Source organism: Pelodiscus sinensis, chromosome 4 (assembly GCF_052426305.1).
Source record: "Pelodiscus sinensis isolate ZL-2025 chromosome 4, ASM5242630v1, whole genome shotgun sequence".
In the NCBI taxonomy this organism is placed as follows: domain Eukaryota; kingdom Metazoa; phylum Chordata; order Testudines; family Trionychidae; genus Pelodiscus; species Pelodiscus sinensis.
In genome coordinates this window covers 4,475,087-4,489,931 of record NC_143055.1, presented here as the reverse complement: position 1 = coordinate 4,489,931, position 14,845 = coordinate 4,475,087, and the positions used below count along the sequence as shown (strand labels likewise).

General features: G+C 47.2%; 1 protein-coding gene across 5 annotated transcripts in view; it reads left to right on the top strand.

Moving 5' to 3' along the window:
• EXOC6B (exocyst complex component 6B) overlaps positions 1-14,845 on the top strand; it is a 461,000-nt gene that overhangs the window by 268,713 nt on the left and 177,442 nt on the right. For all 5 annotated transcript variants that reach the window (XM_075931045.2, XM_075931047.2, XM_075931048.2 and 2 more), the window contains exons 13-16: positions 528-625; positions 1,751-1,856; positions 2,820-2,929; positions 12,730-12,841. In XM_075931045.2, the coding sequence (XP_075787160.1) occupies positions 528-625; positions 1,751-1,856; positions 2,820-2,929; positions 12,730-12,841 (426 nt within the window). The remainder of the gene's footprint in view (positions 1-527; positions 626-1,750; positions 1,857-2,819; positions 2,930-12,729; positions 12,842-14,845) is intronic.

Below are 14,845 nucleotides of genomic sequence, written 5' to 3'. Positions count from 1 at the left end.
GCAGTGCAGCATGGAGCCCGGGGTCAGAGGGTACGGCTTTGAAAAGCACAAGAGCCCCTGCTGGGAACCCTTGTGTATTTCACAGTAGGCACGCTGCATGCAGCCTGGAGTCAGCGGGACTTCCCGCTGGCCCGGGGCTGCATGCCGAGTTCCCTACATGCCAGGAGGGGCTCTTGTACATTTCCAAGGAGGAATGCGGAAGTGCCTATCGACTACTCGATTCGTAAATGGAAATTTCATTGACTACTCACAATTGAACATCCTTAGTAGGTGCTTGGCCTTTCTGCTGAGACTCCCCACAAGGGTGTTGAACATGACAAGGCTTTTTGCGATGACCACACCTGAGGAGCCAGGCCGCGAAAAGCCAATAACATTACGTTACTGGTCTGGTCGGGATTTAAATGGCTGCCTAGAGTTTAGTCCGTGGGCAGTCCTCACGTCGGATTAAATGTGCTGACAGTGTTGGTGGTTGAATCCCAGTGCTAAGACTTCTTACTGAATGGCGGGGCTTGCATTTCTCAATGCAGGGCTACGGCTTCCCCGTCAACCAGCTCTTTGACATGCTCCTGGAAGTCAGAGACCAGTATAGCGAGACTCTGCTCAAGAAATGGTCGGGAGTTTTCAGGTACGAAGCTTTTTATACCCTCTGGTGAGACTTCGCATGGAGAGAGATTTTATTTACAGGCTAGTTTTCTTTTTAATGTAAAGGGATACTAGTAGCGATCTTATGACTGAAGTGGCCATACCTTGGTGCAGCCTGTCCCCTTGGGGCGAGGGAGAGGAAATACCAGCACCGCTGCAAACAAAGCTGGCCAGCCGACCTGGGCTAGACGAGGGGCTGGAGCGGGACACAGACTGGGACAGGAGGCGGGCACAGGAGCAATCTGTCCGAACTAGCAGGGAGCATTTCCAGCAAGGGAGTGATGCTGGGGAGACTGGAATGGCTGCTTTCATTAGGTGCCTACGTACCTGCCTTGGGGTCACCTGATTAGATCCTGGTCTCTGGTTTGGTTGGGCCTTTAGGCCTGGCAGGTAATTGTCTCCGTTGGCTCCTGTGTCTGTGTGCTCATAAGTGACACCCTCCCCTACATCCATTTATGCTGCTCCCTTGATCACCTCCGATATACGCTGCATCTCCCTGGCAGAGTTACCGGGTGCTTGGCACTCAGGGCAGAGCACCGACCTGGGTAGGTTAACGGGTTAAACGTTAAGTTTATCTGGTTAACCTATTAAATGAGGGTGGGCTGGAGCGCCCCCCTGCCCCATCTCCCTGCCATGTGCAGGGACTGCTCCGTCTGGGCCGGGCCTGTTGCAGGAGGGGGCTGGTCTGGAGTGCTCCTCCCTGCGGCATGCTAGGTCAGGCCCCCTGCGGATGGGAGCTGCTCCGGCCGGGCTGATTCCCGCAGGACTGGAGAGGTTAACTGTAACCGGTAAGCGTCACCCAGTAAGGGGTGATGCTTATTGGTTAACCCAGGCACATCCCTGTTATGGACCAGCCACCTTTCAAAGCCAGATGCAGGTTGCTCTATTGTCACTAGTGCACAGCTGTTTTACATCAAGCCTAGTTTGGCACCTATTTCTCACCTTGAAATACTCCACACTGCTGCAACTCATTATGCTAGACCCCTGTGAATCCAGTAACCCTTGATATTGGCTGTTACGCTCAGTTTCTGGACAGGTCTGTCCCTGAGGGCAACGTTATTTCTCGTTGCAAGAAGGGCTACTATAGCTGTTCTCTTGTATTTTACAGAAATATACTTGATTCGGATAATTACAGCCCTATCCCCGTAGCTAACGAAGAACTTTATAAGAAGATAATAGGACAGTTTCCGTTCCAGGACCCGGAGTTGGAGAAGGTAAGGAAGCTTCTAAAGGAGACCCTGTTGGGATACCATTAAGAAATTTGCTTCTGAGCCTTGGTTTTTAACACCGCCAAAATTCTTAAAACAGAAATAATTTTTAAACAAGGAAGTGTACTCTTAATGGCGGACACTTTCTGGCCTTGGGCACAGCGCGAACGCTTGTCAGTATCTAGTCAATTTCATTTTTCGGAGCGTTGTCTTAGCACAGCCCTGCAAGGCTTGCTAGAGGTGGGAATATTCTAAAAGCAGTGCTAATTTGACACTGGGTCCCTTTAAACCATGCTTGGCCTTGCACTCTGTCTCTGGCAAACATACGCTCCTGGCCTGGTGAATGTAATCACAAACTGGGCTTGGGGAAGGAAGGAGTTCAGTCCAAAATAGGTGTCTGGGCTTTAATAAATCCCCCCTCCCATTACCTTCATTTGACACCCAATTTTTTTACCATTGTGCTCTGGACCATGGAGCACTGTTTGTGTTGTGGTTGAAGCCAAGCTAGTAAAAGTCTGATTTGAAGGACAGGACTTCTGTTTTCTCCTTGCTATTGGTGGTGTCAGCAAGTGCCTGCCTTGGGTAGAAACAGAAAGAGGTGACAGAGCAAAATATCTTGTCATGGAGGTAAATAAACATTGAGGAATCTTCCAGTATTTTTATGAATAAAGGCGCTGGGAATGTTCCTCTGGTTATTCCCGTCTAGCTGCAGATTTCCCTCCAGACCCATTTCAATGACCAAATCCTGTACGCAGTGCCGTGCCATTTGGGAGGGATTCTCTGGGCCTTGGCTGGGCTGAAACGGTCGTATAACGTACGCTACATGCTGGCTTGTTCCGTTGCTTAACTTGGCTGACCATTTGAATTAGTTGGAAAGCAGCTACTGCCCTAGGGTTTCATGGGAGGGGTGCATTTCTCTGTTACGGTTCTGCTGTGGTCCTTACATTGATTCTTCCCTACGTTTTACAGCAACCGTTTCCAAAGAAGTTCCCCTTTTCTGAGTTTGTGCCTAAAGTTTACAATCAGATTAAAGAGTTCATCTATGCCTGTCTAAAGTTCTCAGAAGACCTTCACCTGAGGTACAGTATGAGATGCTCATGATTGCTTATGTAAACACAACGACTTTGCAATTTGTATTGTTCCTTTCACTGCGGGTGTCAAAATACTTCATAAACATTCGTTTTCTCCTTAATTCTCCATGCCAACACTTGGGTATTGTCTCTTGCCAAAGGTCAGAGAAGGTGCACTCCTTTTTCAGTGGTATATCACCATATGTATATGAGGGGCTTGCTAGCTCTTGTAAAACAGCTGTGCCTGTCTCCAGAAGGTGAAGAGCATGGTATGTTGCCAGCTGCATAAAAAGTCAAAAAAGGACTAGTGTAGTGTAGAACTACCTGAGTAGTTCGTGTAGCATAGCTGAACCCAGCCATCCCGGATCAAGGTAGTGATGGCCTTTACTCCACCAGATGAATGGCTGGTGGGATTTGACAGCTTGGCAATCTCACATGAGTTCCCTGGAGTGTCTCCATGGAAGGCTCTGGAACAGCTGTTGTTAAGTGCTAACTGTTAAGGGGTCTTCCCTCCGAGGTTGCTACAGTGGTAGGAAGTATAGGCAGGGTGTGACCTCAAACAGGTCTCTTCCCCTATTCCAGGAACTCAAGCATTAGCTAGGGACCAACCTTCTGGGTCCATCTACCATTTTGGGCCCCTCTTGAACCCAAGGTCATGTCACACACACAAGGGCTGCCACCTGGAAAATTCCGCCCTCCCAAGCCTCTCGCTTGCTCTCTTCCAGGGGACTCCCTCCCATACCAAAAGGGTTAACCAACCAGCTTCCTCCTCCAGGAACTCGTTTCCCTTCCCTGCTCCCCCCCCCCCCCCCATGGTCTCCAAAGAAGCTTGTAATGACAAGCTGTGTGTTACCAAAACCAGAAGCGTATGCCACCATTTTGGTCCAGCAACACCTGTGCACAATGAGGAGAGTAGCAGCAAGTCTTTCACCCCCTCTTCCACTCATTGTGCCACCTAGGGCAGTAACATGCTCCCCTTAATACCAGTATGTGCCCTTGCTCACCCTTTCCTCTTCCCAGAATTAAGCTATCCATCCAGCAGCTACTTCATTTCTCTCCTTTTGGAAAAGGTACCTGCTAACAGATCCACTCAGCAAAAGAGTCTGCTCTAAAAAAGGGCCTCGGAAACATCAGGTATCACTTTCCAGGCCCCTAGTGACACAACCTGTTCAACTAGAGCAGTGTTTACATAGACAGCACCATAGAACACTAGAACTGGAAGGGATCTCGAGAGGTCAAAGTCTAGTCCAATGCCCTCACAGCAGGACTAAGTTCCATCTAGATAATCCGTGACAGGTGTCTCTGACCTGCTCTGAAATATATCCAGTGATGGAGATTCCACAACCCTCTCCGATTTTTGCACATTTTCCTTGAAATGTAGTGCCTGGAACTGGATACAACACTCCAATTGAGGCCTAATCAGCACAGAGTAGAGCGGAAGAATGACTTCTCGTGTCTTGCTCACAACACACCTGTTGATGCCTCCCAGAATCGTGTTTGCTTTTTTTACCACAGTGTCGCGCTGTTGACTCCTATTTAGCTTGTGGTCCACCATGACCCCTAGATCCCTTTCTGCAGGACTCCTTCCTAGACAGTCACTTCCCATTCTGTATGTGTGAAACTGATTGTTCCTTCCTACATGGAGTACTTTGCATTTGTTCTTCATCCTATTTACCTCAGACTATTTCTTAGGTTTGCCCAGATCATTTTGAATTATGACCCTATCCTCCAAAGTACTTGCGACCCCGCCCCACTTGGTATCATCTGCAAACTTACTAAGCATACTTTCTATGGTGATATCTAAATCATTGATGAATATGTTGAACAGAACGAGTCCCAAAACACACCCCTGTGGAACCCCACTTGTTATGCCCTTCCAGCATGACAGTAAACCATTAATGACTATTTTCTGAGAATGGTTATCAAGCCAGTTATGCACCCACCTTATAGAAGCCCCATCTAGATTGTATTTCCCTAGCTTATTGATAAGAAGGCCATGCGAGACCATATCAAATGCTTTATTAAAGTCTAGGTAGGCCACGTCCACCACTTCTCACTTATCATGGAGGCAGAGTCCAGATTCCAGAGCTAAAAGCTTTGGAGTCTATTGCGTGATCTTAAAGAGCAATGTCTCTAGCTGGTAACGGTACTAAACTCCTATGAATTACTTGAAACCTTCTGAGAGAAGAACATCTAGTTTCACCTGGCTTTGGTGAGCTAGCAAGCACCTTATACATAGGATTTGACCTTGCCAAAGAGATTCAGAGTTCTCCACCTGCTGGAGGGAAGAGACATACCCAAGTGTCTAGATTGGTAGAGTATTTTGGTGAATGGAAGAGGAAAAAAACTAGATCAAATAGGAGAAGTGTCCCATTCTAGCCTCGCAACACCCCAGCGAGGAAGGTAAGTGGTATTTATGCGAATTCTAAACTAAGCCCAGAGTGATTAAGAAACTTGCCCAGGGTTACTCAAGGTTACCGTTCCAGAGCTGGGAACACAACTCAGGAGTTCCACCTTACAGTTCTCTGCTCTAACAACTGGATCACTTGCACTCTAAGCTGAATACTCAAATGGGATCAGAACATGTTTGCCTTGTGCTCTATGATGTGGAAGCTAAGGGATTTGTATGTAGCCATTTTGAACTTTTGGTTAGCCTAGCTCATGCTAACTCTGAGACCTAACAACGCGAGAGCTGTGAGATGTGCTCTTCTCGCCTCTCGTCTCTTATACTTGAGATAAGGATAGAATGCTGACTCTAGTGAAGACCTTGAGATAAGGTGGCGTCTGAAGGGAATTGTTATGGAAAGGGGAATAATAGTTTGTTGCTATTATATACAAACAGACAGTATATATATTGGCTTCTAATTGTTTTGTATTTGACGATCTGCCTAACAGCAGCGTCTTCCCTTGCATTATTGCACAAATAAACGGTCTCTGACTACTTGTTGCTCACAAAGGCAGAGTGAAGGCTTGTTTACTTCCACAATAGTTTTGGAAGACTTGACTTGTCCCAAACAAGCTGTGCTTTCATTTTTTATAAATAAATGAAATTTGAATCTATCATTTAAACTGTCCTAAAAAATGTCTTTATTTTACTACCCTTCCTGTCTGCCCAGGTGCCTTAATGCTGTTTGCACAAGTCTTTTTGTGTCTGTCGAAGCCTAGAGAACCGTTGTAACTATAAATTGGGCCTTGCTTAATGCACAGTCATATATTTAACTTGCAGAAGATGCAGGCATAAATGATGCATTCTCACTGGAAGGGCAAGAAAGGGACACTTCTTCCCTAATGCTTGTGTACAGTACGTGGCTAGCGAGGTACTATGATGTCTGTAGATGTAGCTGATCCTTTGCTGTGTGAAGTCCTGAGCACTAGTGAAGACTGGATATCGCCCCTGTGGTCCCCCATTTTACTTTTTACAATAGGGGTGCCTGCATGTGAAGCTTTTCCAGAGTCTGTAGGAAAGCAGTAGCTCTTGCTTTTGGTCTGGGTTTCGTGCCTGGAGAAATCACCGTTCTCTCTGTGCCCTGCTATGGAAACTGAGATCCAGCAGATGCCTTCGCTCTGTCACTCCAAGAGTTTAATCGCGCTGTTGCTGGGCTTTGCAGATACAGTAATTCCTCATTTAACACGTGCCTGCTTAACACGTTTTTGCGATAGCACGATTTTTTTTTAGGGAACGTTTTTTGAATTACACGACCATCCCTGGAATAGGACTATTTCCCCAGCCAGCCCATTGCTGGCAGCTGTGCGGGGCTTCCCCTGCCTCCCTGCAAAGTGGCGGAGGGTTCGCTGCTCACCGCGCCATCCCCCAGCATCCCCCCCCTTGCTGGACACAGTGCAGGTCCCAGCAGACCTGACAAAGAGGCATACTCCCAACCCAATACCCCTCCCCTCTCCTCCCTTTCCCTTCCCCAGAGCCAAACACCTCCCCCTCTCTGCTGTAACCCAGTCCCCTTTCTCCTCCAACCTTATGTCCTGGTCCCAACAGACACCACCTTTTCCATTATTTTCAATGGGAAAATTGACCCCGCATAACACGTTTTCACTTAACACGATCATTTTCTGAAACATATCGATAGTGTTAAATGAAGAATTACTGTATTAACCTGTGAGTTGCCATTAAATATGTAGACTTCTGAAGTTAGCTTGTCTCTGCTCTTTTTGCAAAATACGCCTGTTTCACAGAGACGTCCGATTCGTTCCACTCCTCCAGTGGCGCTTGTCTTGGAGTGCAACTTGAAGTGCTTTGCACTCTAAGCTATTACCAAGATGCTTAGGGTTATCAGAGAATGGAAGAAAAGTGCTTTCTTGGTACTATCTCAGGAGTTCCCCATGGACAAGTTATTAAAATTCCTTTCCACCTGGGAGTTTTCAACCTTTTTTTTTTTTTTCCCCCCCCTGGAGGGTGAGTTTGGGCAATGGGAAAGGGAGTGAAGCTGTTGTGTTTTTTCCAGCCAAACATACTGAATATTTCTCTGAAAACCAGTGTTGACTTTCTTCATTTCACCCTGACAGCTTGAATTAGTTTTTGTTAGGAAGTTTGGCTTCAAAGTCGGCAGCAAGTCACTCTTTTTTTTTTTCTCCTTTCCTTGTCATTTACCTTGCACCCTGGAGTGATTGGGGTCACGCTGTCAATCACAGCAGGTATGAAGGTCACGGCTACTGTTATGGGATATGAGACATCAGCTATCATTAACATAGACAATTCTCTTAAATACACTACAATCTTTTCCTGAAGAACAAACCCTGGGGCAGAACACCATGAGTCATATATTTTAATTATTATTCTAAACCCTCTCCATGTATTTGTTGGACAGACAAAGTCTACATATTTTTCACCTCATTATAAAGGAAAGAACTGTCTTATTTTTAACCGCTAATGGGTGTGCACACATGCAAGCTTTTTGTTTTGTTTTATTAGTTTAAAACGTTGTTTTAAAATATTTCTTCCCTGGGATGAGTCTGTACAGCATATTTTAGAGATACGCCTTTAGGAAGTTGTCTTAAAAATTTTGACTGGTTTAAAAGATTTCTCCATTTCTATTAGAATTTCCCACTTGGATGGTATTCCTAATCTTTGGCACCAATTGAATTTTTCAGACCAGTTGAAACCCTTAATGTGTCAACAGTTTATCCATAAAAACTTTGGTTCTACAAACATAGGGCCCCATCTCACCCGACATTGGAGGGGTTAGAAGCACACATCACGTGGGTGTCCTAGAGCTTAAGCTTCTACCTCATGTAGGACTTGTCTGTTCTTTTGCCTCCATCAATGTAAGTTATGTCACTCAGGGATATGGAAAGACTATTCCCTGAGCAACGTCACTTCAATTGATTAAAATTGGTGTCTGCACCGCGCGGTGTTGGCAGGCGACACTCTCCCTGTGACGTAACTTCTGCCTATCATTGAGGTGGATTGATTCCATCAACGAACAAAAGCTCTCTTGTTGTCTTAATGGGTTTTCAGCAGATGCGCTATGTCAGTGCTGCTGCTTCAGTGCAGTGGTGCCAGCTTAGCACGGCAGTGAAATCAAGCCCCGTGTCACTCGAAAACCCTATTCTTAAGCATCGGTGTGACTTGACTCATGTAGCCCCGTTGAAATCAGCATTACTTGTCATCTTAAAAAGCGACGAGGAGTCCTGTGGCACCTTATAGACTAACTGAAGTGTAGGAGCATAAGCTTTCGTGGGCAAAGACCCACTTCGTCAGATGCATGCATCTGACGAAGTGGGTCTTTGCCCACGAAAGCTTATGCTCCTACACTTCAGTTAGTCTATAAGGTGCCACAGGACTCCTCGTCGCTTTTGCAGATTCAGACTAACACGGCTACCCCTCTGATACTTGTCATCTTAAACGCTTGTGGGATCTGACTTCTGTGGAGAGCAATACAAGAAATAATTCATTTGGTACCATTGCATCCAGCCGATGAGTCCATCTTATTATTTCTGTCTGTTTCAAACTCCATTTCTAATATGTGAGTGCATTGCACTGTGGGGAAAGGGAGAAAAAAAGGACACAGATACAACAATGATATGCACTAATGTAAAAGCCTAAGATGTTCTGTAGCTAGAACTCAGCTGAGACTAAACTTAAAAATACAAAACCAGAACACAATTATATAAATCTAACAAAAGGAAAATATGCTGAATGCATATTAGCCAGGGTTACTCGGCACATATTCACCCTAAAAATGAACTGTGTGAGAGAGAGAGAATAGGCATAAAGGCCTTCACTGTGATGCATTCACAGCCAATTCTGCAACTGAGCTACTGAGCCTGTGTCTACACTACCACAGAAAGTTGACTTAAAATATGCAACTGCAGCTACATGAATAACATAGCTGGGATCGAAGTACCTTAGGTGAAGTTACTGCACGGTCTCCATCCCTGGGGGTCAATGGAAGAAACTCTCCCATCGACTTACCTTACTCTTCTTCGAGGGGTAGAGTATAGGGGTCAACCGCAGAGGGATCTGTGGTTGATTTGGTGAGTCTTCACTAGACCTGCTAAATCAACTGCTGGTGGATTGATCTCAGAGCATCAGTCCTGCTGTAGTGTACCTGTAGCCTGAGATGCTGTTGTGATGGGTGCATTGTAAGAGCCTGAATAGAATAGAAACACTACTTGGATTTTGAGTCTACCCACCAGGGAGTCATGTAAACAGATCTTTCAAAGAATATGGAATATTTTAATAGTGTTGTTACTAATAGACACTGATTTCTGTGGGGTTCAAAATCCAAAGGTCCTCCCGTTATCGTATCCAAAATAGAACTGAAACTGAAGTCTTTGAACAGGCTGGCAGTTTAGACATAGCCCAACTGGGGTATTCCTGGAGTCGGCTCGAAGTATTGTCTCAAGACTGAGTGAAGTGGAGGAGACTTGTAGATGACCTATGCTCCGCTTGGAGTACAAGGGTTTAAGAAGAAGAAAGAAGTGCACAAACATTACATCACTCTGGTCGGGAGTTCTGGGATGGAGAGAGTCCTGCTGGACCTGTTAGCATCTGTTGCCAACACACATTTCAGTGAGCTGTACTCTGCGGCTGGGCAAAGCTACCATGCGCATGAGTGGACAGAGATAACTTTGAAGGCTTTCTTTTGTTTACTGTGTCATTTTCTGCTTCGTAATCTCTCCATTTGTCAAGTAAAACAGCATCAGGAGCCAAAGGTCACGTGGCTGATTTACCAGCAGCCCTACAGTTATTCATGTTTCTGAACCTTCCCGTTGGAGAATTTCTTCACCGGCAGCCGCCTGTCATCCTGCTCGGGGGGATAAAGGCCGTGTGGCTTCAGGCCTAATGCGATGCCGATGATAGATCAAAGGCGCCAACGTTTCAGTCGCTTTCCAAAACCTGCTTCAGAAAGAAAAGATTACACCTTGCGGGAGCGCGCGAGGAGGGGGAACGGGACTTCTTGGGACAGGAGTTTCCTAGCCACAGGGCCTTCAGTGTGGGGATAGTCTTTAAAAATGACCCCCCTGATCCCATCATAGATAATTAGCGAGATCTGAACAGGGGACTTTCGGCACCAAACACCCCTGTCGCTTGAATTAAAGCTAGTTCGCAGTAACAAGCTGCTCTCTTCGAGTGCAGGGGTTTTCAAGCTATGGCTTGCAACCCAGCACTGGGTGGTGGAATGTGGGGCGCTGGGGCTCGTGGCTGCAGGGGGATCAGGTGATCAGTGGGGGGTGGGGGGGGGGGGATAAGGCAGCTCCCTGCCTGTCCTGGCACCTCAGACTGCACAGCAGGCCTGGCTTGCAGGTGGGTGCTTAGCGAAGAGTGCACTGCCCCTGCCCCGAGCACTAGCTCCGCACTCCCATGGGCTGGGAACCTGCTGCTTTGGGGACGCAGCCTGGATTTTGGGCCCCAGAGAGGCAGAAAGCTGCCTTAGCCCCCTGCTGTGCAGGTTACCCAGAGCCCCTCCCACATCACCCCAATTTCCCCCCACACACGCACAAAGCCGGAGCCCCCTCCCACATCCCCCTTCACACCCTCAGCTCCACCCCACAGCCCACATTCCTGTCACATTGTCGATTTGTGGCATCCACCATTTTCTTCAACTGGGTCATGAGGAAAAAAAAATTTGAAAACTGGTGGACCAGCTGCTGCAGGAGGTGCCCCATCTCCTGGTCCACCCTGTTACACTTGCACATCAGGTCTCTGTGTGAGAGGAGAGCTGACTTGCCCAAGCGGATCAGCTATGAACACCTGGAAGTGCGGCCGTACGCCATTCTGCGTGCGTGGGGGGGGGGGGGAGGGAAGAGCGGTTGTACGTGGCCAGTTTTGAGACTCGGACCCCATCGCTCTATTCCGTGACCCATTCCAAGGCCCGTTGCTTTTGGAGCAAACGTGTTTGTGTGCAGCGGAGCCGTGGCTTTGCTCTGTGCATTAAAATGCCGCCATGGGGAATGATGCAAACCTCTGTGTATTGCAAATGCAAAAACAGGCTCAGAGGCGGCTGCGGCGGAGGCGCACGCTTCGGAGGGCTCTCGAATGTCGGGAGCCGGGATGCTTGGGGGAGGGGCGTTACCGTAATAGGTTCCTGCAGCTCTGTTGGAGCAATGGAGTCAGCGCACGTTTCCTCAGGGCTGGCAGGGAGGGGACCCCGGGCGGCTCTGTTCAGAGTGGGTATCTGGGTGGAGGGGCTCTTCTTCCCGGTCTGAATCAGTCTTCTCCCTCCGTGGCACAACCAGCCGCTGTTCTGCCAGTTGCTGGTCCCTGCTGTGCGCCTGGCTCTGTGGAACACCCCATGGGTAGCTAATCTTGCCTCCAGCAACGGCCGCTCTCCATAACTCCTCAGCGCACCGGCTTGAGCAGGGGGAAGAGCTTCTTTGGAGCCACCCTCTCCCTTCTACCTGTAGTTCCTCAGGCGGTGTGCTTGGTCCTGCTCTTGGGTGCGGTGAGCACAGCAGACGGGAGCGGTGACCGCAGGAGAAGGGAACCGCGTCTAGGGACGTTCTCCTACGCACCCGTGGGGATACCCTGTGCTGGCATGTCGCCGCTCGGGTGACACAAATTGCAGGAAAAACTAGCACCAGGGAAAAACCTGTTCTATGTATATTAATCCCTATCCACGTATTGAGTGTCACAAAATGTAGTTACCTGCAGTCTAAAAATAAATATGGACACATGCGGGCGCACATGGGTCTACCTGGGGTATGTCTGCACTGCAACATTATTTTGAAAGAACGAGCACTGTTCTGAAATAACTTAATCCGTGTCTACGCAGCAGAAAGTTATTTTGAAATAGTGTCAAAGTACTGTCAAGTGGAAGGATTTTTTACTCCGACTCCTGTAACCCTCATTGTACGAGGAGTAAGGGAAGTCGGAGGAAGGGTGCTCTATTTCCAAATCAGTACTGTCTAGACGCTCCCTACTTCAAAATAAGATATGCAATTGACGTAGCGCAACTTGCTTTGCTTATTTTGAGTTAAGCCCTGCAGTGTAGACACACCCAAAAAGTGCTAAATCTCCACAGCTTCAATTTGAAGGCAGTGGGAGATGGGGTAAATCAAGCGCTGAAGTGAGGATGGTCAGTCCAGGCAAGGGGACACGGCTCTGGGATTCAGGAGACTAGAGTTCAGTTCCCTGCCCTTCCACTGACTCTCCCATGTGACACTGGGCAAGTCTCTAAATCTGTCTGTCTCACCTGTGCAATGGGGATCAAAGTGTTTCTCTGCCTCACTGGGGGGTAGGGGTATAGTGAGGGTAATGAGTGTGAGGGGTTCGTGTGCTACGCCAATGTGGGCCTTAGATTTTTCCTCTGCTTGGAAGCACTTTCCAAACTGACTTCTGAACCCTTTCCCAGCTCCACGGAGGTTGACGACATGATTCGAAAATCAACCAACTTGCTGCTGACTCGAATGCTGAGCAACTGTTTGCAGAACGTTATTAAGAGGAAAAACACAGGGCTGACGGAGGTAAGGGCTTCCATTCCTGGACAAAAACTAGTCCTGGCAGGAAAATGTGTCCTGTTGTGTCATGTTTGTAGATCCTGTCCCGGGAAACTGAGCTGGGCTTCAAAACAAGCAACGGGACCAATACTGTAATGTTAGGCTCTTTAGGAGCAATGGGCAACTGCTCTGCATTTCTATAATAATTCGAGTTTCATACTCGGAGAGGAATTTCTCTCTTGCCTTCTCAGTTGTCGTCGTCATTTGATGGTCAGTATTCCTTGAATATTTATAGTTCTAGAGCACATTTATACGCTGGCTATTATGTTCCTTGCGACAGGAATGAAAAATGTCAGTAAGGTGAACCAAATGACTGTTGTTTGTATTACAGCAGCAAGGCACAGCCGCATTGAGTGAAGTGGGCAGCATTGTGGTGTTTCCCATACACGCATGGAGTATGAAAGATGTTCTTCCCCCAGAGCGTATTTCTTTTAGAAATAACGTCCCAAACCATAGGAAAGGCAACAATTTTATCCTGGTGTTAACATGACGTGTCTGAAAGGTCTTAAATGCGCTTCAGTTCAAATGATAACTCTGTATAATGTGGGTAGATGTTTAAACTAAGACACGTACATGGGATCTATATACTGTGCCTAAGTTAATGAATTCTAGTGAGGCCACTAGGTGCCACTATCCTAGTAAATAAAATAGAGCTGTATTTAATTGATGTGATTGTATGTGAATTGGGATATGAGACCGGACTACCACTCATTTCTCTAAGGAATCTGTGTCTGACTTACGTTTTGGGAACAGTTATACAACCAAGATGTGGGCACATCTAGGGGAATTTCATCATATCAGAATGGGTTTAGCCCAGGATGTGCACTCGGTTTTGCAACTGGAATTCACCCTTGTCCTGCTGTCCTCTAGCTCAGGGGAGTACCTTTGCTCTTTGGAGGTATATTCTTCCTGTCTTACCCCCCCTTCCATCCGGGGATCCTTGGGAATAGGGAATGCACAGGTCGAACCTCTCTTGTCTGGCACTCTCTGGTCCGGCAGCATCGATGGTTTGGCATCATTTTAGTTCGCTGGATGTCCACGTCTCATGGGTTAGGACAAGTTTACCAGGGACCCATAAAGTTTGTTTATAGCCACCAGTCTTGGCTGTCGGTGTTCTGTGCTATTATTTAGCTCTAACTTACCCTAAATGCCTTCTAACATCTGAGTAAGCAGTGGTAGTGTTGGTAATGCTGCTGGATAATATTGACCTCCCGTGGTCCGTCCAATTGTCTGATTCGGCACTAGGCAGGTCCCAAGGGTGCCAAACTAGAGAGGTTCAACCTATAATACTATCCACTACTCCACTCGTTAGATAAACTCATCCTCTTTTGGAAGCATATTTCTAAACTGTAGCAATTGGATGTGAGAGACGCTGAACAGCAATCAGTTTCTGACTGGTTAACTTACCTCTGGAGTTCCTCCTGACTGTTTACCTCCTGCTTTAGAGAAGAGCCTGACATTTGGTGTGTGTTCCACTCTGAGTTGTGGGAAAGGTGATGCCAGGAGAAAAAAATGAATGGGGTTGAGAGAGGGAAGTGGTGGAGGGTTTATCCAGCTGCGTTGGCACTGCTCCTCTGGAAACTGAAGTGGGATTCCACAGGAAATGCCTATGGGTCATGATAGTTCAGACTTAATGACACCAATTAAAAATAAAGGTCCCATTTGGCAGGAGCTGCCTGCCTATGGTATTTTGCTTTGGCGCTCTTCTTATTAAGGTTGGTGTCACCCTCCTGCTCTGTACAACTTACCAATGTACAGTTTGAGCAGCAAATTCACCTCCTCCCCCCCCTTTTTTTCCTACTCTGATCTAAATGGAAGCTTCAGGGGGTAGCTGAGTTAGTCTGTACAGGATAAACTTCAAAAACAAATGGTCTGGCAGCGCTGTATAGACTAACAAAACATGTAGCTTTCGTGGGCACAGCCAAGTTCTTCAGATGACCGGAGTTTTGATCATCCAAAACTCCAGTCATC